This window comes from Chrysemys picta, chromosome 18 (assembly GCF_011386835.1).
Source record: "Chrysemys picta bellii isolate R12L10 chromosome 18, ASM1138683v2, whole genome shotgun sequence".
Classification (NCBI taxonomy): Eukaryota; Metazoa; Chordata; order Testudines; family Emydidae; genus Chrysemys; species Chrysemys picta.
The window spans coordinates 7,399,895-7,424,730 of NC_088808.1; the positions used below are offsets into that span (position 1 = coordinate 7,399,895).

The 24,836-nt window shown below is 49.6% G+C and overlaps 1 protein-coding gene across 19 annotated transcripts in view; it reads left to right on the forward strand.

Annotated features, from left to right (window-relative positions):
• The window catches only part of EHMT1 (euchromatic histone lysine methyltransferase 1), a 164,098-nt gene extending 147,326 nt beyond the window's left edge, over positions 1–16,772 (forward strand). For all 19 annotated transcript variants that reach the window (XR_010593593.1, XR_010593594.1, XR_010593592.1 and 16 more), the window contains 2 exons: positions 7,190–7,365; positions 15,009–16,772. Coding sequence is in view for 16 of the 19 variants with exons in the window: in XM_065572192.1 (XP_065428264.1) it covers positions 7,190–7,365; positions 15,009–15,192 (360 nt within the window). In the remaining 3 variants the exon portion in view is untranslated. The remainder of the gene's footprint in view (positions 1–7,189; positions 7,366–15,008) is intronic.
• The last annotated feature ends 8,064 nt before the right edge of the window (positions 16,773–24,836 follow it).

Genomic DNA, 24,836 nt, shown 5'->3' on the forward strand with positions numbered 1-24,836 from the left:
GTAGCCAAGGCCTGAAAGATTTATGCATAAACTTGGGAGCATCCCAGATATTTGCCTTGGCAGAGCTCTTGCATACAGACGTGAATGTAGGGAGGTCACTGAAGCCAGCAGGCCAAACCTTGTAACCGCTTATATCGGAAGATTTTGTCTCTAGCGTGATCACGGTATTTAACCAGCAGCCAGTACAGACCTTTCCTAATGTAGCGTGTGCCAATCGTCCCCCTTCCCATGAGGAACCAGCTCTGGCATGTTCTGCCCTCGCTGGAATCTGGGCACAGCTTCGTTGGGCTGACCAGCCAGTGAGGAATGGTGAAAGCACAGCTCAGCATTTCTGGCTCTCCCTGAGACCGGAATGCAGAAAGCCCTGCAGTGGAGGGGATCTTCTCTTTGAGGTGCTCCTTGTGCCTCCCTCCAGAGCCCTCGAGGCTACTCCTGTGTCGTGCAGAGGGGAGGCGGTACTTGTAGAGCAAGGCAAAGCCCTCGATAACACCAGGGGCAGGGGCCGAGCAGGCTCCCCCCAAAGTAATTCTAGCCTCTGCCCGCTCGAGGAGTACCTGGGAATCAAATCTGGGTCTTTCTGGAGAAGTGCAGAGTGCTGCGCACAGCTCTGAGTGGCCCGCTTGCTGCACTCCCAACCGCGGCTGTTCAGCAACTGGAGAGCGAGAGTGGATTCAGCTCCCTTGTGTGGTTGTGTAAAGCGCTGTGGGACTAACCACCAGGATAGTCCAACCACACCGTTTAGAGGCTTCTTGAGAGGACATGGAGAAGCCCCCTGGTTGTAAGGTAAACAGGATTCTCTCGGTAGAAATGTCGGGCAACAGTAAAGAAGCCAAGCTGATCTGTTGGGTCAGGGAGTAACATTTCCTCCTTGCTAGGGCTACGTTTGAGGAGCTAACCAATCACTGGGCTGAGCTATGAGACAGCAGATCCATTGTAAATCAGCAATGGTAGACAAATAAATTATAATGGGATAACCATAACCACTAGGATCATAGTGACGGTAATAGCTGGTGCAAAGTCGTGTGGCACACTCCACTGGGGAGAATCCATATTGGAAATGCCTGGGAAAAGTGAACCCGGAATACCAGCAGGATGGTCAGATAATATATGGTGGCTTTATAACCTGGAGTGCTGCTGCTGCTTCCGATTCATGGAGGCCTGACAATCTGGGCACCAGAGGGAGTTTATGTGTAGGAGCAGGACAGGCCCCACTGAGTACTCTTAGTGCTACAGTGTCTGAGGCATCTCGCTAACGGAGTGAGGAGAGACAGTCGCCACTGTCTTGAGCATCTTTATCAGAAAGGCCAGTTTTAATGTTCTGGAAATGGGCCGCAATGGCTTCCCCTTCTCCCCCCAAAAATGGAGGGAGGGCATGAGTCTGAACATCAGGATGGAGGCCAAGGAATCGGTAATGCCTGGAGTTGAGATGGGAACATTTTTTAAGAGAAGCTAAATTGGAAAGGGGCCCGTGGAACAAATTCTAGGACAATTCCAGCAAAGTCTGCCAAACTGGAGAAAGTATTGGTGCAGGACCGATCCCTAGGGTATATTTTCTATCTGCAGGTTGGGGCAGGAGAGAGCAGATTAGGACCTAGTGCTTTAGGTATGTTTCATCACCTAACTTCTGAGGCATCATTGAGGCACCTAACTCAATGAAGAGGCATCAGGATACACTGTTTCACAGTTTATCTTGTTTATCTTCACCGGCTGCAGCAGTATGGAAGATGCATAAAGGTTGAAGGCTGGGTACCTTAGGTTCTTATTCCGATAATATCTGAGCACCTCACAGTCTTTAACACCTTTATCCTCACAACAACCCTGTGAGGTAGGGAAGTGCTGTTATCCACTCTGTGCCTCAGTTCCCCAACTGTAAAATGGGGACAAGCGACTTGTCCAGGATCATTCAGGAAGTCTGTGGCAGTTCTGGGAGTTGAACCGAACCAATTTGTGGGCTAGATCCCTAACCACGGGACCATCCTTCCTCTCCGTTTAGGTAGCCATTGGGAGCTTTGATGGAGAATCTGTGGATTAATCATAGATTGAGCCTTTTGGCAGCCACATGTAATCCCGTTTTCAGAAAGCTAGTGTAGAGTTACTAACTGGGAGGAGCAGGGTGGAGCTGTCTCTTCTGGAGTGTCAGGGGAGTGGAATTGTATGGGATTTCACCTCATCATCTGTGGAATAACAGCCCCCAAATGGGAGTAATCAATCAGAGAAAGAAACCTGTCAGCCAAAACCAGCCAGAGGAGAGCAGAATGCAATCAGGTGAAAGCAGGAAACAGAAAGCAAGGCCCTGCTATACACTGAGTGATTGGAAAATATGTCAAAAATGGCATTACCTGTTTTCAATCACTGATAACTCAGAAGAAAATGAGCTGAAATGCTTGTGGATCAGTGTGCTAACAGGTAAAGCACAAGATGGGGCATTAGTTGGTGTCTGCTACAGACCAAATCACACTAGGGAACAGGAAGACCAGCTCCTTATGCACCTATCTATAATGTATAGGAAAGGAAAAGCTGTGATCATAGGGAACTTCAGTTTGAGTGACAGATGCTGGAGGGGTCATGGTGGCAGTACTAAAACACCCTTGGAATTTCTAAATATTGTAGCTGACAATTTCCTAACTCAAAAATTGTTGAAACTAACGGAAAGGAATTCTATATTAGACCTTGTCTTGACAGATGGAGAGGAGCGGATCACTGAATGAAAAATAAAGGCTAGCTTAGGTACGAGTGATCATGTGCAAACGGAATAAAATTCAGACCAGAGATATATATTTACGCTTCGTGCTTTAAAAGGGCCAGTTTCACAAAATTGAAACCAGTTTATGAGCCAAATTAGCTGTGAGGAAATCCTAGAATTAGCAATAATAATGCAGAAAAGGCAAAAGTGCTCAAAAAATATTTCTTTTCTGTGTTTGGAGAAAAAACAGATGATGTCATCCTATGATAACACATTTCTTATTACACTAGTATCTCCGGAGAATGTTAAACAGCAATTACTAAAGTTAGACACTTCTAAATCAGCAGGTCCAGAAAACATGCAACCAAGAGTTTTAAAAGACTTGGTGGAGGAGCTTGCTGGACTGTTAACGTTGATTTTCTAGAAGTCTTGAGCACTGGGGAAGTCCCAGAAGACTGGAAGAAAGCTAATGTTGTGCCAGTATTTAAAAAGGGTAAACGGGATGGCCCAGGTAATTATAAGTAGGGCTAAGACTGTGTCACAGAAGTCATGGATTCCGTGAGTTCAAGAGACCTCCATGACGTTTTTTGCTTCACCCCATAGCAGCGGGGCTGGAGCTGTCAGCTGTCAGGGGCTCTGGCATTTTGGGCCATGGCGGGCGGTAGGGGACCCTCACAGCTCTCAGTTGGACCCCGCCCCCCTTCCCCTCCCACAGCAATGCTCGGGATCTCATACCCTCCTCAGGCCCATTTTATCACAGTTATTTTTAGTAAAAGTCAGGAACAGGTCACAGGCTTCTGTGAATTTTTGTTTATTGCTTGTGACCCACCCCTGACTTTTACTAAAAATAACCATGATAAAATCTTAACCTTAATTATAAGCCTGTCAGACTGACATCGAACCTGGGCTAGATAATGGAGTCTGATATGGGACTCAATTAATAAAATCAATAAACATGGGTTTATGGAAAATAGATGCTGTCTGACTAACTTGATTTCTTTTCTTTTGGTGAGATCACAAGTTTAGTTGATAAAGGTAATAGTGTTGATGTAGTATACTTAGACTCCTATCAAGTGTTTGACTTGGTACCGCATGACATTTTGATCTAAAAATCTAGAACAATCTCTAATTAACATGGCACCTGTTAAATGGATTAAAAGCTGACTAATGGTTAGATCTCAAAAGGTCATTGTAAATGGGGAATCGTCATTGAGGAGGTGTGTTTCTAGTAGGGGCCTGTAGGGTTCGGTTCTTGGCCCGATGCTATTGAACATTTTTATCAATGACCTGGAAGAAAAAACAAAAAGACAAGGGATAAAGTTTGCAGATGACACACAAACTGAGGGAGTGCTAAATAATGAAAAGGACAGGCCACTATTGCAGAACAATCTGGATTGCTTGGTAAACTGGGCACAAGCAAAAAATATAGCATTTTAATATGGCTAAATGTATCCATCTAGGAACAAAGAATGTAGGCTATGCTTACAGGATGGGAATTCTATCCTGGGAAGCGGCAACTCTGAAAAAGATTTGGGGGTTGTGGTGGATAATCAGCCGAACATGAGCTCCCAGTGTGATGCTGTGGCCAAAAACACTGATGCGATCCTGGGATGCATAAACAGGGGACTCGTGAGTAGGAGCAGAGTGGTTATTTTGCCTCTGTATTTGGCACTGGGGCAACTGCTGCTGAAATACCGTGTCCAGTTCTGGGGTCTATAATTCAGGAAGGATGTTGATAAATTGGAGAGGGTTCAGAGGAGAGCCAGGAGAATGATTAAAGGATTAGAAACCATAGTAATAGCTCAAGGGAGCTCAATTTATTTAGCTTAACGGAGAGAAGATTCAGGGGTGACTTGATTACAGTCGATAAGTATGTAGATGGGGAACAAATAATGATAACAATCTAGCGGAGAAAGGTGTAACATGATCCAATGGCTGGAAGTTGAAGCTAAACAAATTCAAGCAGGAAATGAAATGGAAATTTTTACCAGTGAGAGTAATTACCCATTGGAACAATTTGCCAAGGGTCGTGCGCATTCTCCCTCACTGACCATTTTTAAATCAAGACTGGATTTTTTTCTAAAAGACATACGCTAGGAATTATTTTGGGGAAGTTCTATGGCCCGTGTTATACAGGGGTCAGACAAGATGATTGCAATGGATGCTTCTGGCCTTGAAATCTATGAAAGAAGAGGCCGCTAAGTCCCACCCAGCCAGGCAACAGCTTCGCAAAACTCAGCATCACTGGAGAATGGCTGAGTTTGGGTTTGCCCTGTAGCACAAAGGAGCGATGGGAGCATTATTTTAGTTATCTTTATTTGTCACTCCAGGCTGTGTGTGCTGTGATTTATTTATGTATTATGTCCTACATGCACATCCTGTTCAATGTTTGAAAAAAGGCAAACATTTGTTTAATAGCCCCAACTCTCTTCCAATTCAGTGCTCTTGGGGGTAGGATGTCCTATAGTGGATGTTGTCTGGGCTTCCCCTTTTAAAAGGACAGTCATCTTCTTTCTGTACTGGCAAAATGCAGAGAAACACACATTCTCTCAGGGTCTTTGGGAAAGACGAGATTGGGTTTTATCAGGTGCAGCCTCTCGCTAATGAAAGTTGCCTGCTTTAACTGTAACACTTGACTCTCCTTTAGAACCTTTCATGGGACGATCTCAAGCATATAGCAAACATTAATGAATTATGCCCCCCTTTGACCTAGGTGGTATCACCCCATTTAATATATGGGGAAGTGGAAGGCTAGTCCACGTACATTCGAAAGCTCCATTGTGTTTTACATGGGCTTAGTTAATATGTTTAAGACAATGATTTCCTAGCGCGTCCTGGCCCAGAATGATTAAGGGACTTGTCAAAAGACGCCCAGCTGGTCTATGGCAGAGCTGAGACTAGAACCCTGGTCTTGTGACTCCCAGGGATGTATCTCCCCACAAGTCTATCTTTCACCCCATTGCTGAACTACGTTTTAGTTCCGTTCTCGGTGGTGTTGGAAATGACTTTGCATGTCACAAGCACAGGACCGGCTCCTGCAGCCCTTCCTCATGCAGGTAATCCCACTGCAGTCAACAATGACCATGTCCAGGAGGAAGAACTTGCATAAGAGTGGCAGGGTCAGGCACACATCTCAGGTCTCACTGTGTGATCCATTCCCTCAACCTCCCCCTTCCTATGTTGCTTTCTCTTTGTTAAAAGGGGGAGGCAAACAACCCCCATGCCTTTTTCCTGTTCACATTGGTTCTCCCTGGCTCCTGACATGAATCCTTAACTAGAGCCTCATTTTGTCAACATACAGTGACGTTGGCAGGCTCGATGCACCTGTGGAGCGCCAGGCACGTACCCTGCTCCTGCTTATCATGCAAAACGAGAAGAGACTCGTGCACAGAATCACAGCTGAAGAAGCTGAACCTTTCCATCGCAGCGACCAGCTTTCAGGGTTAAACCCTCTATGAAATCCTAGTGTGGTGGGTTTTATTGTCCTGCTGCTGTAAACAGCTCAGGCACCTTCTCTAAAGCCCTCTGATCAAGTTCTCATTGCTCTCTGCTCACTGTGGAACGAGCGACATGTTCCTCACCATACCCTAAGGCGGACATTTATATCCAACAGACTCTTCCCCTGGCCTGACTCAACACCCCAACCTGAACTAGATGCCATTAAAATTGCAAAGCCTGCTAAATTTTAAAAACTGTAGCAGGCTGCTCAGGGTAGACCAAGTGTGTATCGTTTTCACATCTTCAGATGTCTTCTCCTGGGGCTCCTGTATCAGTTGGCTGGTAGAATTCTGGCACAGCTGATCCATTAAGGATTGTGAGGTGCTTGCCCAGACGGGAATGTGAGCTCCACTAATGGATCCTTTTGCTTTCGGCTTGTGTGTGACTGAAATTAGCTTCTGTAATTAAAGCCTGCAGCTTGCACAGTCATTCTCCACTGGAATAAAAAGCCCTGAGGGAGTCTCTTATTTTCAAGGAAAACAAAATATTACTCTTACTGCTGTGAGGGCATTATGGAAAGAGAGAATGTATGTGTTCTCTCGTTCGCTGTAGTCTGCAGGAAGTAGTGTGTTGGCTGTAAGCGCCTGCTTTGTGCTTCTCAGCTGTCATGTTCAATTAGCAGGACAGGAGAGATGCTGTTTCCTGAATCCACTGGCCTTTTACCCACCAGGTGTTTGTCCGCGTGGAACAGAAGTACCACTGTAGCAGATTGGTGCCTTAGCAGAGCAGGTTTGTGGAGAGCAGAACTGCTGGCTCAGCTCCACACACAGCTTCTCAGGTCAGGAGTGTTTCGAACAGCCTGCAGGCATGCAGGCCAAGTGCTTTCTGAAGAGACGCATATTTTGTAATGCTTAATGGTTTGGCCTTTTAAGCCTTCAAGTGGGAGACTCCGAGACTCCAATATTTTGAAAGATCCTGAAATTCCCTTGTGTGTTAACTGTGAAGTGACCTCTATCTCAGCTGTATCTCAACTCCACCTAATGCAACATTCCCTGTTCCTCCCTCTAGGATGGAGAGGTGTACTGCATAGATGCTCGTTTCTATGGCAACATCAGCCGCTTTATAAACCATCTCTGTGAGCCAAACCTCACCCCTGTGCGAGTGTTCATGTCGCACCAGGACCTGCGCTTTCCCAGGATTGCCTTCTTCAGCACCAGGCAGATCGAAGCCGGCGAGGAAATCGGGTATGTGCTGCCCACAGGGTCTGCCTTTCCTCTGGGAATTGTCCTTGTGCTCACGTTCCACATGTCGTGGGGTTTCTGGGTCATTCTGAATCTAGGAGCTAGGCTAGAGACGCCTCTTTCCAAAGCGACACATCTGCCCAGCGTGCAGCTGTGTAAGCGAACACTGGGAGTGCTGCTTGGGTTCCTAAGAGTGGGAAATTCCGTGGTTGGGGAAGGGATAGTGGCCTACTGGTTAGCACAATGGTCTGGTACTTGGGAGACGTGGGTCCTATTCCTGGGCTGCTGGGTGACTTTGGCCAAGTCACTGTGCCTCAGTTTCCCCATTGTTAAATAGGACAGAAACGATGCTCACCTCCTTTGTAAAGTGCTGTGAGCTCCACTGATGAAAAGCACTTATATCAGAGCTAGGGATTCTTATTGATGCCAGTCAATTGCAGGCTCCGGTAAGGGTAAGCAAGCCTCATGCCTTACGGGGTACAGGGATTGATGCAGGAGTTGGGAAGGAATTTTCCCTCCTGTGCATATCCTTGCCTCATTGACACGGTGCATTCTGGGTTTGTCTTTCCCTTAATGCTTCCAGGGATCTCAAAGCACTTTGCAAACATGTAATGAATTTCGTCTCCCGCCCACCCCCCCTTGTGAAGTCAGGAAGTGTCTCTATTCACCGCTGGGCAGATGGAAATGCAGCAGGATAGGGCTTCTGCGGCCTCGTAGAGTGCAGAGTGGGTGTGCCACTCCACTAGATCAGAAATGTGGAGTCTCACGCTTGCTTTGCCCAGGTGTCAATGACAACACAAGGTGCCAGGCAGAGAAGAATCAGCCCCAGAGAGCACAGCACTCCCCTTACTCTCGCTCCGTGTAACCCTATCCAGTTGCATGGGATGTAATGGTTTTGATACTGTCTCGCATGACCCTCTCATAAACAAACGGGGGAAATACGACCTAGATGGAGCTACTATAAGGTGGGTGCAAAACTGGTTGGGCAATCGTTCCCAGAGAGTAGTTATCAGTGGATCACAGTCAAGCTGGAAGGGCATGTTGAGTGGGGTCCCGCAGAGATCAGTTCTGGGTCTGGTTCTGTTCAGTGTCTTAATCAGTGATTTAGATAAAGGCATAGAGAATACACTTATAAAGTTTGCAGACTGTACCAAGCTGGGAGGGGTTGCAAGTGCTTTGGAGGATAGGATTAAAATTCAAAATGATCTGGACAAATTGGAGAAATGGTCTGAAGTCAATAGGATGAAATTCCATAAGGACAAATGCAAAGTACTCCACTTAGATTCATAGATTCATAGATTCATAGACTTTAAGGTCAGAAGGGACCATTATGATCATCTGGTCTGACCCCCTGCACGCTGCAGGCCATAAAACCGTCCCCGCCCCTTCCCTGGACTCTGCTGCTGAAGTCCCCAATCCTGTTATTAGTGACCTCAATCGGCAAAGACCCTCCTGCTAGAGATCCCTGCCCCATGCTGCGGAGGAAGGCGAAAAACCTCCAGAGGCTCAGCCAATCTGCCCTGGAGGAAAATTCCTTCCCGACCCCAAATATGGCGATCAGTAAGACCCCGAGCATATAGGCAAGAGTCTCCATCCTGACCCCTTTTAGCCATTATGCTATTTACCTACCATTGCTTGGTTTTCCTTGACAACTATGTTTTACCATTAAACCATTCCCTCCATAAACTTATCTAACTTAATCTTAAAGCCAGACAAGTCCCTCGCCCCCACCGTTTCCCTCGGAAGGCCGTTCCAATATTTCACCCCTCTAACGGTCAGAAACCTTTGTCTAATTTCAAGCCTGAACTTCCCCACGGCCAGTTTATATCCATTCGTTCTCGTATCCACGTTAGTACTAAGCTGGAATAATTCATCTCCCTCCCTTGTATTAATCCCTCTAATATATTTAAAGATAGCAATCATATCCCCCCTCAGCCTTCGCTTTGTCAGACTAAACAACCCAAGCTCCTCTAGTCTCCTTTCATACGACAGGTTTTCCATTCCTCTGATCATCCTAGTGGCCCTTCTCTGCACCCGTTCCAGTTTGAGTTCATCTTTTTTAAACATGGGAGACCAGAACTGCACACAGTACTCCAAATGAGGTCTCACCAGCGCCTTGTACAACGGAAGCAGGACCTCCTTATCCCTACTAGATATACCTCGCCTAATGCATCCCAAGACAGCATTGGCTTTTTTCACCGCCACGTCACACTGTCGACTCATAGTCATCCTGCGGTCTACAAGGACTTAGGAAGGAACGGTCAGTTGCACACATACAAAATGGGAAATGACTGCCTAGGAAGGAGTACTGGGGAAAGGGATCTGGGGGTCATAGTGGATCACAAGCTAAATATGAGTCAACGGTGTGACTGTTGCAAAAAAAGCGAACATCATTCTGGGATGTATTAGCAGGAGTGTTGTAAGCAAGACACGAGAAGTCATTCTTCCGCTGTACTCTGCGCTGGTTAGGCCTCAGCTGGAGTATTGTGTTCAGTTCTGGGCACCGCATTTCAGGAAAGATTTGGCAAATTGGAGAAAGTCCAGAGAAGAGCAACAAAAATGATTGAAAGTCTAAAAAACAAGACCTATGAGGGAAGATTGAAAATAATTGGGTTTGTTTAGTCTGGAGAAGAGAAGACTGAGGAGAGCCATGATAACGGTTTTCAAGTACATAAAAGGTTTTTACAAGGAGGAGGGAGGTAAATTGTTCTTAACCTCTGAGGATAGGACAAGAAGCAGTGGGCTTAAATTGCAGCAAGGGCAGTTTAGGTTGGACATTAGGAAACACTTCCTAACTGTCAGGGTGGTTAAGCACTGGAATAAATTGCCTAGGGAGGTTGTGGAATCTCCATCATTGGAGGTTTTTAAGAGCAAGTTAGACAAACACCTGTCAGGGATGGTCTAGATAATACTTAGTCCTGCCAGGAGTGCAGGGGACTGGACTAGATGACCTCTCGAGGTCCCTTCCAGTCCTACAATTCTGTGATTCTATATGAATCAAGGCCGAATCCTGTCCTCAAGTGACCCTGACAACATCACAGTGAGCCAGTGATAGATCCTGGCTACTCAGATTCCCTGTCTTTTGCTGTAACCACTAGACCACCCTTCCTCTGTGGCATCCAGTGTTAGCATTTGCTGGGGTAGCCTGTGAGACCTTATCTGCTTGGTTCCCAAGAACTCGGCTGTACTCCAAACTCGTCACTGAGGTTTCTTTCTTCATACACTCAAACAGCCCTTGAGCTGATCAGGCTCCAGGGTGAGGGGCACTTACAGGGTGTACAACACATCCAAAGTTACACAGCAAACCTCCTCCTTCCATACCGGTACACGTTTCATTGCAGTTACTATACATAGCATTGCACGTTTTGGGACTGGCTTGGTTACTTTGCAGGACCCAATCCCTGTGCAGTATGCTCTGTCCACGTTCGACTTTACTCCTTACCTCCTCTTTATGCTCCCGACTTCTCTTGTCCGTTGTATCTTGTTCCCTAGGTGTTCCCCCTCTTATCGTCGCTAACTCAGACATTGTCTTTTAGCTCACTGACCCATTACTTATCTGAGCACCAACATTTCGTTTTCAGCCTGCTCATTACCCTCCCCTCCCCCCCAATCCTGTCTTGCAAGAGAGGAGGCCTCCTGCATGTTTCATTGCTCTCGTCAAGTCAGGCCTCCAGCCATGACCCAAGACAGGGATAGAGGACTTGGTGGCCCAATGACAGCTGCTCCGTTCCTGTTCCTTATCGTTAAGAGTCACACGATGTAAAACCCGGCTACTGAATCGCCCTTTTTCCCCTCTTCTCATTTAGTTTTGTAACGTAGGAGGCCAGGACACAGGCTAATGGTAACCTCCAACATGCGCCCGACGCTGGGATTGCAGAGAGTAGTAACGATTGCTAAGCAAATACCAATAGGTCCAGTGGGTTCACCACGGCAACAGTGCTCTAAATTTGACCAACTGTATGGTTCAGAGGCCATCCGCTTTGGAGACGGCCAGGAATGTGTTCTGGGAGCCTGGTCATAGAAACACGTGGGAAGTCCCCAAAGATCGGACGTTTACTTTCAGTGAGATTCAGAAGCGAAGCTGTTTGAAAAGGTTGTCTTGGCTCCGAGGGAGGGGCTGAATTCCGAGGCGAGGCAAAAATGATCGCGTACGCAGCACGTCCGTGATGAATTGATCCGAAAACGGGCAGGACAAAGTAACTAACGATGTAAATGAAAATCAGTGTAAATCACATCAACTTCGTAGTCTGAAGGGATTAGCTTGAGCCCCGGCAGAGCAAGTGCAGTTTCTGTTGAAGTGAGTGGCCTGGATTTGGACTCTCACTGGTTTTGTGTCAGTGTTACACCCTTGACCTCAGTGGAGTTACTTGCACTGGTGACAATCCGGAGTGACATTGGAATGGGGCCCAGTGGAAGCTGCCCCTGTTCACACTGTGGCCCCAGAAGCACTGGGAATTGTGCAGGCATAAGTTAAGGGGGGGAGGGGCTGCTTTCTTTTGTGTCCTCCCTGTTACTTGTTCTTCTGGCTTCACCCCCATTCAGTCCCTCCATTGCTTCGCACGCCCAGCGAGGGGCGGAGCCACGCCCGTTACCATGCTTTGCCACGCCTGTGTGTTTTCTGACCGGGGCCCAGCACTGTTTGCATCGCTCCTGACCATGGCCATGGCAGTGGCCCCTCCAGTCTCTGTATTGAAATGCAAGAGGCTATTTTTCCTGTCTGGTGCAGAGCACCCAGCTCATCTAGGAGCCAGGGCCTAGGGCTGATGCCAAACTGGGGCTACTTGCGCTGGCAATTTTTGCCACCGCTGCTGATGCGCTTGCAGTAGATCCCGGACCAGAAGCTCACTGGGCCGAACGGCACGTTGTCTGCTTCCAGCCTGATCTGGGCAGCATCTTGGTTCCCCAGCTGGGAGCTGGGTTTGAAATAGCAGACTCTGATTCATCGGTTCGATCCCTCAGGTGTCTTATTTGACTTACAAATCCTGTCTCTCCAGTGATTGACACTAATACAGCTCGCCATTGTCCAGACATCTCTGCTTTCCTGAGTAAGTGTCTAAAGAGAATGAGCCGGATTCCAGCCCCTGTGGTCCCTTTCCCGCTCTCCGGCAGGGTAAAGGAGCTGCAGTGGTCCCCAGGGGAATTCCCGGGGAGCAGGGGCAGCATACAGCCCTGTGCCAGACTCCAGCAGTGCATCTGCTCCCATTACAAACAAGCTTCGTTACCGGGTTTTGGGAGCTGTTCCCTATGATGTCTCGCGTTTCTCAGCTGTGGGAAGGTGAATGTGGAGTGATTAACAATAGAAAATTACTGCCTCTGGGCCTGAGGCTTTATCGCTGCGCAGATGGACAGGCCAGACTGCAGACGTGTATGTTGTGGTGTTTACCTCTGCGGATGGCTTCTAGCCAGCACTTAGGATGCATCAGGTTCTTTGCCTGTGGGATCTGGCTGGCTCGGGGCCATGGTTACAGTGTAGGGAAGTGTCCCCATTCACATCCATCCCAGGGTAGCAGTGACTGCCGTCCGTTCTCGGCCAATGCCCGCTTGGTAGACCTGCGAGCTGAGCTGGTGGGGCTCAGGGAGCTCCTAGAGATCAGGTAACGATGTCGCAAACGCTTCGTCACAACTTGCGCAACGTTCTTGCCCTGCTGCTTTAGTTTCTCCGCGTGACGGCTCCTAGTAACGATACGGTAAGAGTAGGAGGAGCTGCAGGGAGACGGGTTTCCCTGAGGTGGCTCCAGCTCTATTGTACCATCTTCGGGTCTCCCGAGGAGGTGTCCTTCGAGGTAGCAGTGAGGAAGCAATTTAGGAAGCACTAAAGCCGGAGAGGGCTCCAGTGCCGGAGGAGGGAGGACACGGCAAAGGAAAAGAGAAATGTTGTTCCCCACGTAACCGTGGCCCTAGTAAGTTTATAGCTACACCATGGATAGTAGCTGTACTGGTTCCTTTAGAGGGTCCCACCCCTGCTCTGCAGCGACCAGCCCGGGGGGTGGGAAGGGAAATCACAATCACAGCTCAGTGATCACCCCCCAGCCAGATAGAATAACCCACAGGCCACGTGGAGCACAAGTGTTGAATTCCCCATCATGGTGTCCCCTGGGCCATCTAGTCCTCCCAGGCTTGTCACGTTCGTGGCTGGGGAGCGTTTTTATGTGCTGTCCGTTCCCCTCTTGAGGCTTGCATAGACCTCTTGCCGGCCTCTGTGGGAGAGGGGGCTGGGTGGTTTGGCAGTGGGACACCCTTTCGCCTGGCCCCGCCGGGCACTCCTGGAGAGGCATTGCCATCACAGTGCTGTTCGCCAGCTGGGTGAATGTCATTGGTGAGGGCTCTGTCCAGCTCGAGCGCTCCCATCACTGGTAGCACCGAATGGTCCCCTCTTGGCAGCTTCAGCAGTGATGCTAATGACCGAGACTGAATCAACCCCTCACTAGGAGACGTGGTTTTGCCAAGTCCAGATTGAGGCATATTGACCAAGGCTGGTGTGGGAGGGGAATCTCGACCTGCTGCTGGTACTGTGCCTTTTCTGGGATGTCACAAAGGGTTTCAGCCTCTGGGGGCACCTTTCCCCTGGGCCAAAGGGGCTCTGCCCCTGCATAGAGTGGAGAAGGCACTCACCTTCCTGGCCCATTTCATCCTTTGCCTCCGAGTGCCAGGCAGCAGCCCCTGTTAGAAGGGATCGGCTCTGTACACACAGATTCCATCAGAGCCCCTGGCATGGCATGGGGGGAGGGAGGGAGAAATGGGGTGCACAGAACTCTGAGCGGGGGGGGAGATAGACTCTGCAGTGGAGGGGAAAAGGGAAATGGGGGCACGCAGAGCCCCTGCCATGCAGGAGGAGAGTGGGGGGGGGGCTGGAATATGGGGGAGGGCCCACAACTGGTGGAGGGGAGATTTGGGGAACCTGGTATGGGGAAGGGGGTACACAGAGCTCCTGCCACTTAGTCCCCGGCATGGGGGAAGTGGGAATGGGGTGCACACAGCTGCTGGTGTGAGGGACAGAGTGGGAGACCCTGGTATGGGAGAGGGGGATGGAGGGCACACAGACCCCTGGCAGGGGTGAGCCTGGGGGCAGTTGGGGGTCCCTATAAAAGAAGGTGGGAGAGTGGCACCCAGGGAATTTGATGGGGGAGGGATGGAAGGGTACAGAGAGCCCCTGGGGTGCGCAGTGCGTTCAGCCTGCACAAGCTATGAAGTGTGTGACCCCCTGCTGTGCAACCTTGTTTGATTCATAGATTCATAGACTTTAAGGTCAGAAGGGACCATTATGATCATCTGGTCTGACCCCCTGCACGCTGCAGGCCATAAAACCGTCCCCGCCCCTTCCCTGGACTCTGCTGCTGAAGTCCCCAATCCTGTCATTAGTGACCTCAATCGGCAGAGACCCTCCTGCTAGAGATCCCTGCCCCATGCTGCGAAGGAAGGCGAAAAACCTCCAGAGGCTCAGCCAATCTGCCCTGGAGGAAAATTCCTTCCCGACCCCAAATATGGCGATCAGTAAGACCCCGAGCATATAGGCAAGAGTCTCCAGTTGGAGTTTGGTTTCGCTCGTCTCTGCTACCCTAAAGTATTGGTTTGCGTGCGCACCCAGATCCCTCCTGTTGTGTTCCACTGACCAAATGTCCCCCCCTCTGCCCCCTTCTCTCTTCCAGCTTTGACTACGGGGACCGATTCTGGGACATCAAAGGCAAATACTTCAGCTGTCAGTGCGGTTCACCCAAGTGCAAACACTCGAGCACAGCCCTGGCCCAGCGGCAAGCGAGCACGTCCTCCCAGGACGCCCAGGAGAACGGACTCCCCGACACCAGCTCTGCCGTGGCAGCCGGCCCCTTCTGAGGACTCGCTCCCGGGAGCCTGAACTCTTTTAACGCGATAGATTCACATACTGTTTGAAATTTCCATGGAAAGAGAAAACACACTCAAGGAAAGCCAAGGGGTTCGTGACATCTAGGGATGTGCCACCGACTGTTACTTGAGGAATAAGTGAAAGCAAATCCGGACTCCATGTTGTAGTGTTCCTCCCTCTCCACCCCTGGAAAGCTGCTGGTTTTACAGTGAGTGCAAAGGGATGGCTGTCGCAGTTTTTCCATGCAAGATGTCCTAGCATCCATCTCTTCGTGTGCTAAGTGTTGTCAGAGCCAAGGGAAGAGTTTACCCCTCCTCTTCAGAACGCTGTTATTAATTGCCAAGTCATCTCCAGCTCTCTTACAATAAACTTTGAATACTTGATGGAACTTACTTTTTAAAAGGGGGGGGCGGTTCTGACATTGGTTTACTTGACGCAGCTTTGTGGGGCAGGTCTTTTAAACCACGAATTTCTCCCTCACCTGGCAGGACATTACAGCGTGGTCTTTCCTGGCCCCGTGGCTGGGAGCGAGAGGTTATTTGCTTCTAACAGACGCCCGTCGGTTACCAAATCCGCCGATCTATTATTTTTTTTCTAAAGAAAAATGGAAAAGAATCCCTTTTTCCTTCATGCCCCCACCCCATCCCTGTCTCTGTTCCAAGCCTGCCAGAGATTCTCTCCCCACCACCCCTGCTCCATACCAAGCTTTCTCCGTTAAAAACCAGCTCTCACCTCTGCCCCTTGGGCATGTTACTGTCTCAGTGTTGGTTTCACCAGTGGAAGGATTTGCCTCTCCTGCTGCGTTCGCAATCTTAGAGGGGGACGGGGATTGTACAAGACACTAACTTCTGAAAGAATCAGTTGCTTTTTTAAAACAAAACCAAGTGATCCGTATACTATAAAGAACCTTTGAGTGGCTTCAGGCTGGGCAAGCATCAGATAGGACACATCCCAGCGAGAGGAGATACCGTTGCCACCAGCTCATCCCCTCCCTTTTCTCAACTCTGGGCACCTCCGATTTAATTTTTAAGCCACACACTATGAAGTTGAAATGAACTGATTTATTTTTTACCATTATTAAAACATTCGGGACAAAGCATTAAAAAAAAAACAACAAAAAAACCACACACACACACACACAACAAAAAGAAACCACAAAACAAAAACGGTGCTGATTCTGGTGTGATTTTTACTCACCACGTGAATATAAACTATCAATTGTATAAAAAGAACAAAGTGATTTTAGTATAAAACGCAGGAAAAAAACACAAAACCTTTTTTAAATTGTTAGTATTGTAGTGTGAATAAATTTGCCATCACCTTTTGTGTGATGGCTGGGCAGGTCATTATCTTAATTTTTTTTTTTTTTGCATATATCTTTAAATACTGTAATTAGTGCAGTAACAGGTTTTTTTTTTTGTGCATCTCTTCTAAAACATTCATAATGCCGTCATGTTTATTATTATTATTTTCTGTTAATGTTTTTGACAATTTTAAAGGAGCAGTCTTTTGGCTCTGGTCATTTTCTTGTTCTGTTTTCAATGAAATCAATAAAAAAAGTGCTTTAAAATGAATTTGGCTCTTTCATTCATCAGTGTTGCCAACTCTCCTGATTGCATGACAAGTATTGTGAGATTTGGGTTTTTTTAATTTAAATCCCAGCTCCAGGAGTCATGTGATTAGATAGCAATCTCAGTTTTTTGGGGAGCGGGGTTTGTTGTGGGGATTTTTAGGCAAATTTCTGGCCCTCGTGGTTGCACAGAAAAGCTAGAAAATGTGTATTCTAAAAGCTCAGAAAGCAAAATGAAAATCCCCTGCATCTAGTAGTAGTATACATTTTGTGTTTTTAAGTCACTCAGGATATTTTGGGGCAGCAGCCTTCCTGATTTCTCAGTGTTTGAGGTTGGCAATGGAGTTTTGAGGTGATCTTCCCCCAACTGCCTCTGCAGAATAGGTCAGCAGCAAGGCAGCCTTCCAGAAATAGGCTTCTATCATGGGCCAATTGCTGTGCCCATAAATTTCCATGGGCCTCTCTCCAGGAGCAGTAGTCCGCCCGTAGAGATTGCAGTGCAGGACTGCGGGCCCTGGCCATGCAAACCCACCATACCTGGGATCCAGTTAACTGCCCTTCAAGGAAAAAAACTAATGAGATCACCCTCTTCCTCCCCTCTCCCCCCCGCCCCCCAAAATCTCACCCAGCACTGAGATGCCAGTTTCTTACCAGCTTTGCTTGGGACACCTGTGAATCCCCCCGGAGCATTGTTCACATGGGGCGAGAATTGCAGGAATGTGTTTCCACTGCTGGCTAAGTGATCTGGAGATGCAGTGTTCCCAAGGGACAGCTCTTACAGTGCAGATAAAAAGGACCTGCGGATGAAAATAAAAAATGGACTTCTGCCCACGTTAGCTTATTTATATATGACAAAGGCCTGCAAGGTTTTCTTCCCCTCCCCCCGCTTTGTAAGGGGGCAGGGGAGGTGTGGTTCTGCCTTTGGGGGGGTGGGGGTAGTTTAAGTTTAGAATGATCGGGAACGTGATGTCTGGGCTTCCCTGTTTTTGCTTGAGGACTCCTTGGAGGACTCGGAGACGTGGACTGGGCGCTTTCTTAGTCCTGCGCTAACAGGCGTGGTGAGGGCGGGCAAGCCCTAGGCAAGGGAGCTTTGTGTTAAACTGGGGTTGACAAAATTTAAAACAGTCTGAACAATAATTACCCCTGGCTCAAACACAGTTCTCTTGGCTCCACTCCGACTCCTGCTCGTTCCCCCAGTGGCCCATCGAGGCTGAATTTCGAGTGCAAAAAATCCGAATAGGGGGGAAAACCCTTCTTGGCCACAAACCTAAATGCGTTTCCCTTTCCAAGGTTCCCTGTCAGAGATGGCCTTTGAAGCTCCCCGGTGGTAGCCACGGCAGTGCCTGGTCCAGAGCCCACTCACATCATTGCCAGGCTGTCCGGTGACTTCACCAGGCTTTGAATCAGGTCCAGAGAACAGAGCAGCGGCAGCTACGGTCAAACCACAGGCTTGGTTTTGAGGCTGCTTGGTCTGAATTAAACACGGCCTGTGTCCGCTGGTTAAGGCGATAATGGGTTCTTCCTGCCAAATCTCTGAGGCTGAGCTCAGGCTACAGAAGTCCCTCCCGAGGCTGTGGAGGGAACCGGTGATGGAGTCCTTCCCACGAGATCGCTTAGGCCTCGTCTCCGCCGATGCGTGAGGGCAAGAAACACGTCATAATCTACACAGTGATTAAGCGTGATCATTGGGATCTGTCACCATAAATCTGCCTTTTAAGAAAAAATAATAAACCCACAGAGTCATTTACAGGCTCATAAAAATAGTCGTAAACAGTAGTAAAAGTTGGGCTCGACTCCAGCTGAGGAGATAAGGGGAGGCCAGCGTTTCAGTGGCATTCTGCCTTAGCCATGCAGCGTGAACATCGGTTCACCTTGTCTCCCTCTTTGAGGGAAGCGTCCTTTGAATCTCACCTCTGGCCTCCAGCCCACTTAGTTCAAGGCTCACTTTGTCTCATAGCCACCAATCTTCGGGATGGGGATTGGACTGGCCTCCCTTCAAAGCCCCTTCCTGGCACAATCATATTGATCACAACATTTAGCACTTACTTAGCCCTGTTCGTTTTCAAGGTGCTGGCCTGCAGTGTCCTTGTCAGGGAGGTATGGAAAGATGGGCCAGCAGAAGCACTCCAGGGGAAATGACGTTCCCAGGGTTATGTAGCAGCTCCTAGTCCTATGTACAGACCACTAGCCACACTGCCACAATGCCATTTGCTCTCTCTTCTTTGCCTGGAGCCGACCATCTTCATAGAATCATAGAATATCAGGGTTGGAAGGGAGCTCAGGAGGTCATCTAGTCCAACCCCCCGCTCAAAGCAGGACCAATCCCCAACTCCCCAAATCTTCCCTCCAATAGGTTCTCAGCTTCTGCTGGCCCAAGTGTGAGAAACCAGGAAATGCATTTGGCCTAGTCCTACCTCAAGGGATTTCACATTAAGGAGGCAACCCAAGTGTATGAGAGCAAACTGGTTCTACCTAGTGCTCTCTCTCCCCTAGCACTGCCCGGGCAGGAGAAGCATGTGCACGTGAGTAGCCGTAGCTGCTTGTCACACTGATTTATGCTTCCATCACTGGACAAAGGACTGAGGCCTGGTCTACACACTGCAAAGTTAGGTCGGCACAAGTCACCTTGCATCAACCTATGGGCACTGTAGTGAGGTGGCGTGGCCTCCCTCCAGACTTGAGAGTGAGGGACCACTACACTCCTCTTGGTGGGCGGGACCAAACCTGCCCCGCCCCCTGCCAGAAGTGCAGGGGTGGGATAGGAAGTATAAAGGGAAGGCCCTGCCGCTCAGTTGAGTGGGAGCTAGGGAAGGAGACAGATGTCTCTGGCCTGCTGCAGAACTCTGGAGCTGAACTGTGCTGGGCCCTGCCCCCGGCGGAGACCAACCCTGGAGGGCATTACCCAGATAGACTGCCACAAAACACCCCAAGATGACAGAGGACCCTTGGCCTACGGAACCCCCCTGCCCAGACTGTGGTAGGAAGTAGCCCGGGGAACCAGACTTTAGTCTGGTTTTGTTGCCAGAACAGGGGCCCATTTGCCACTGTTAGGGCCCTGGGCTGGGATCTGGTGGAGTAGGGTGGGCCTGGGTCCCCCTGCTGCCAACCCCACTCCTGGAGTGGCAGCCTAGGCCAGAAGGCCTGTGCATCACTTGTGTCTTGCCCCAGCCAGGAGACGGTGGGCCCAGGCTGTCTTAGCCGGAAGGCTTGGGCAAAAGCCCAGCTCTGCCCTGCCTGGAGGGCCAGAGCTTCCCCTATAGAATGGGTGGCGGGTGCCACCCCCCCCCTTTTGGGGAGGCTAGCTCCCAGCTCCGCCCCTTCTGCCCACGCCACCTGCTGGGCTGGAACCCTGAGGGCCCCCCTCTGCCACTGGAGCCCTAAGACCTCCTGCCCCCTGCACAGCTGGAAGAGAAAGCCCCCCCACCTGCCAGGAGGAGCCCTGGGCCAGTCGTGCCTCCTCTCCCCTCCCCTGCCCAAGCCGCCCCGGAAAAGCCGCAGCATTCTTCCCGAAGAAGAACCTGAGCGTTTGCTATTCCCCATGCAGGTTCCGGGGCGGCTGAGGAGGCGGTATGTGCTACTCAGTTTCCCGGGTTGATCAGTCATCTCTCTGGAGTCCAGGGAGATGACTACTGAACCTGGGAAGCTGAATAGCACATACCCCTCCTCAGCCGCCTCGGAACCTGCATGGGGTATAATAAAGCAAAAACGTCACCCGCCAAACCCGGAACTGGGCGTCCGGCAGCAGCGGCGTTATACCTGCCGCCCGTGCTCTATAGACTGGTTGAGTGCTGGCTGCCTAGCCTGGAGGCTTAAGCTGAAGACTGCCTATGCGCTGTCTTGCTTAGACGGCCAGAGCCCTAGACTGGTGGCAGACCTAGCTGGGAAGCTCTGAGCTAAAGATGGCTTCCTGCTCTGCCCTGCCCCGCCCGAGGGCGTTCGACCTCCAGACTGTCAATGGTGGTTTGCCTCTGCTAGGAGGTTACGTGGGATAGACTGCCGACGGCTCGGCCCCCCACCAGAGCCTGAGCAGGAGAGCGCTGCCTGACGCAGAGTGGCCTCCCTCCCCACTGGAGAGCGAGGGACCAAAGCCAAAGACACTGCCCCTTTTAATTCTTAATTGCCGTGTGTTAGTAAAGGCAATGCCACTGGTTTGTGTGTCCCTAGGGAGACCGTCATGGGCGGGTCCAAACAGCGCCTTCAGCCCACTACGCATCTTTGGACATGCCTTTAATCTAGGTAGCTAACTGTCTTCTCTGTTATGCAACAGCTTGGTTCAATGGCACCCTGTCAAGCTCCGTTTGCCTTGTCAGCGGGTGATATACTAGTCTCTAAGGTGCCACAAGTACTCCTGTTCTTTTTGCGGATACAGACTAACACGGCTGCCTCTCTGAAATCGGTGTTAATGGGCTCTCTTGGCCACCCTTGCTCCTGGAAGGTTCTCATGGTTGGGGGCTTACCCAGTTTCATTAGCACTCGGAGTTCCTCTCTCTACATTGCTTGATTTTGGAGTGTTCGGTTGATTAGCTCTGTAGGTGTGTGTTTTTTCTGGGTATTTTTCCATTTGGAGGCATAGGGGGCAGTCGCTCTGTTGTATGAATTCTCTTTGGCCACCTCCCTACGTCCTTTCCTTGGGCTTGGAGCTATTTGTTAGTCTAGTTGTGCAGGAGGGCTGGTAATTAAGTTTTGCGTGGAGCTACTGGTTGTGCTTAGACACATAGCAACTGGATGCCTATTATCTCCTCCTATACAGAGACTGCAGGGCACCATGACTTCGCAGAGAAGCCCATGATGATAAACACACTGCATATGAAATGAGGCCTGGGGCCGGTGGCTGCTCCTATTAATGGGAACGGGGTGGGGAGATATGGAAACAGAGCAGAACTAAGGCACCACTTGGAGCTTTAAAGATGAAGGGACAGAACTGACTTATTAAGAGCTTCCAAACAGAGGGCCCGATCCTGATGATGCAGCTCTCTATTGATTTGAGTGGAATTCCTCCTAGTTTATCCCAGTGAAAAATCAGGCCCATAGCAACAAAGTCAAGAAACACTGCCCCCTCTCCTCCCCCCCCTCCACTTCACTTTAGTCTCTGTTATGATTTGGGTGTGACTATTTCAGTTAGTTGTAAGAAACCGTTAACCTTCTTTATGGCACCAGGTAGTTGAAACAGTAGCAGCCTCTGCCCCAAACAAAGGCCGATGCAAGGCATGTGTGGATGAGTGATTTGGCTGGGTATTGTTTTGTGACGGTTTGCTTGTCCGTGAAAGAAAAGCAGAGAGAGACAGAAGCTCCACACGCAGCCTGAGCAGTTACAGGGAACATAACGCAGAGAAAAGCCAAAAGCGAGAGCTTTTGGGCTGAGTGCTGGCTGAAGGGGGCTTGGAGCTGTGAGCAAAGAAACTCTCTTGCTCGTTGAGTCCTGCTGGGTTCAGGGAAACAGGTCTTTAGCTATTCTTTGTAAATAAACAGGATGACACCAAGGAACCTGACTCCATCACCAATTGCTCCTCTTAACTGGAATCATTTGTTAGCCAAAAATGTGTCCCGCTACAAAGCCTCTTATCTTTGCCAAAGCTGCTGGAGCGATTCTCATCAGGCACAGCCCTTATTTAGGGCAGCGGCTCTCAACCTTTCCAGACTATGGTCCCCCTTTCAAGAGTCTGATTTGTCTTGTGGATCCCCAAGTTTCACCTCACTTAAAAACTACTTGCTTAAAAATCAGACCTAGAAATACAAAAGTGTCACAGTGCCCTACTACTAAAAATTTGCTGACTTTCTCATTTTTACCATGTAATTCTAAAATAAATCAATTGGAATATAACTATTGTACTTACATCTCAGTGCCTAGTACACAGAGCAGTATGAACAAGTCACCGTCTGTATGACATTTTAGTTTGTACTGACTGTGTTAGGGCTTTTATCTAGCCTGGTGTAAGACTAGGCAAATATCTCGGTGAGTTGCTGTACCCTCTGGAAGAGCTCTGCGTGCCCCTTGCTTCTTTTCACTCACTGACTTCCTTCCTAATTTTGTCTTGCACCAAACCACTAAAACCAAACCCTTGGAGCCAGGAGACTGTCCCCTAGGGGACCGTGCAGGTTGCTTTGATAGGGACATATGGTAACCATAAAACCCATGGGTGAGTGGGGGCCCAATTTGCAAGCCAAGATGAGGGACTGCGGGGTGGAACGAGAGATGGAGGACGTGTATCTTCTCCCCCCGTCTCCAAGGATAACGCTGCACATGTCTAAGCCTGAGCAAACCTGCAGAGAGGAAGAGCTGAGATGGTCAGCAAGCTGCACCGGGAGCCTGCACTAAACACCGGCACTAGCGAGCTGGAAGCTAGCGTGCAGAGAGGCAGGATTTCACATCCTTCCCCATCGCACACTCGGCTGAGTTTGCTCCCTCGCTGGTGACAGGCATGAGATCGACGCCTACCCTGAAAAGCAAGGCCTGATTCTCCTCTCACACTGGTGTGAAGCAAGAGTAACTCCATGTAAGCAAACGCTGCAAAACCAGCCTAGGTGAAAGGGGATGCAGACCCATAGGGACAGGGGCTCTTTGGGCACAGAATGGCTCCCCCTTGCATCTCCCCGTGCTGCTCCAGCCTGGCTCTCTCCTGAGCAGGGATTTCGGCTGGTGGCAGATTGCGCACTGGTTTTGCGATGACCACTCATTTAGATGGGAAGTTGGCTTGTGAGCTAAATAGGGGTCAGACTTCCAGCCATGCTCAGCAGCCCATGTGAAAATCTGAACCCAAACCTGGCTGCGTGTTTGGGTGGTGAAATGGGAGCTGAGTTCCCCTGGAAGCTTGCCCCAATTGTGGGCATTGCTCTTCTGTTCTGAAAATCTGGCCCTTTGGGTCTCTGGTCCCAAAGCCTCAAAGGTATTTAGGCTCCTAACGTCCACTGGTTTCAATGAGAGTTAGGTGTCTGAGTACAGGGGGGATCTGGGACTCTGTGTCCTGGTCTGGATCCAGCTACACCCTTTGTGTATTGGACCCACCCTACTAATACAAGTGAGAAACCCTGGCGTAAAGAAGCACTTTTCTCCCTATTCTCTTCCTCTCCACTCCCACCCCCGTTTTCTCATTGTCCGGAGGAGGCACCTCCACACACTTGCGGTGCAGCGCTCAGAGGGTTAATTGATGCTAACCTGCTTCCCCTGATTATGAGAAAAGGGCTTACTGGCTGGATGTCTGCTGTTGCTGATCAATCTGGAAGTGCATGAGAATCCCTCTTGGTGGTTTCCTTGGTATCATACCGGCATTGGGCTTGCCCTGTTGTGAGCATCTCAATATGTGTCGTCTTAATGGATTTTCTAAGAGCCTCTTGTAGACTCCAGGCTCTGTGCCCTCCATCTATTTAATTCTCTTGCAGTGGTGCCTGGGAGTTGGCAGTGGGGACTCCCAGAATGTTAGCGAACCCGCTATCTTGGGGATGCTGCCGCTTGTGTGGGCCCCAGGACTGGGATGGCTGTAACACTTTCTGCTCAGCTGCCCATCTTGGAGTGGGAAAACTAGGCTGTATGGGATGATTAGTATAAGGGCAGTTTGGGCTCCTGTCTGTTTTCGGCTCCTGCTTATTATCTGCAGTGTGTGATAGCTGTGCATGCCCCCAGGCTGATGGACTGTTCTGCTCCGGGGCTTTTGAAATGCTCCCTGACCTCTGTGCAACGTTCACGGTTTGTTAGAGATGCAGGGAGAGGCTGGTAACAGGAAGGTTTGGATTTTAAGCCGGGATCTCGCATCACGTCCTCTTTCCTTCCTTTCCCCCAACCAGATTCATAGCCATGTTCCATACAGGGCCTGACCCCTACTCCTGCCTGGTAACATCAATGGCAAACCCTGCCCAATGTCTTCAATAGCACAAAATCATGGGGCAGATTCTGCCCCCTTTATGCTGTTGCACTGGGATCATGAAGCAGCTGCCTAAGGAATTCCAGCAGAGGAGAGTCAACATGAAGGAGAAACAGCTGGAGGGTCCTAGGCGCTGGCCATCCTAGGCTGCCAAAGAGCACTGGGATTGCTCTTCCATTTGGGGCTGCATCAGCACCCAGACAATCCC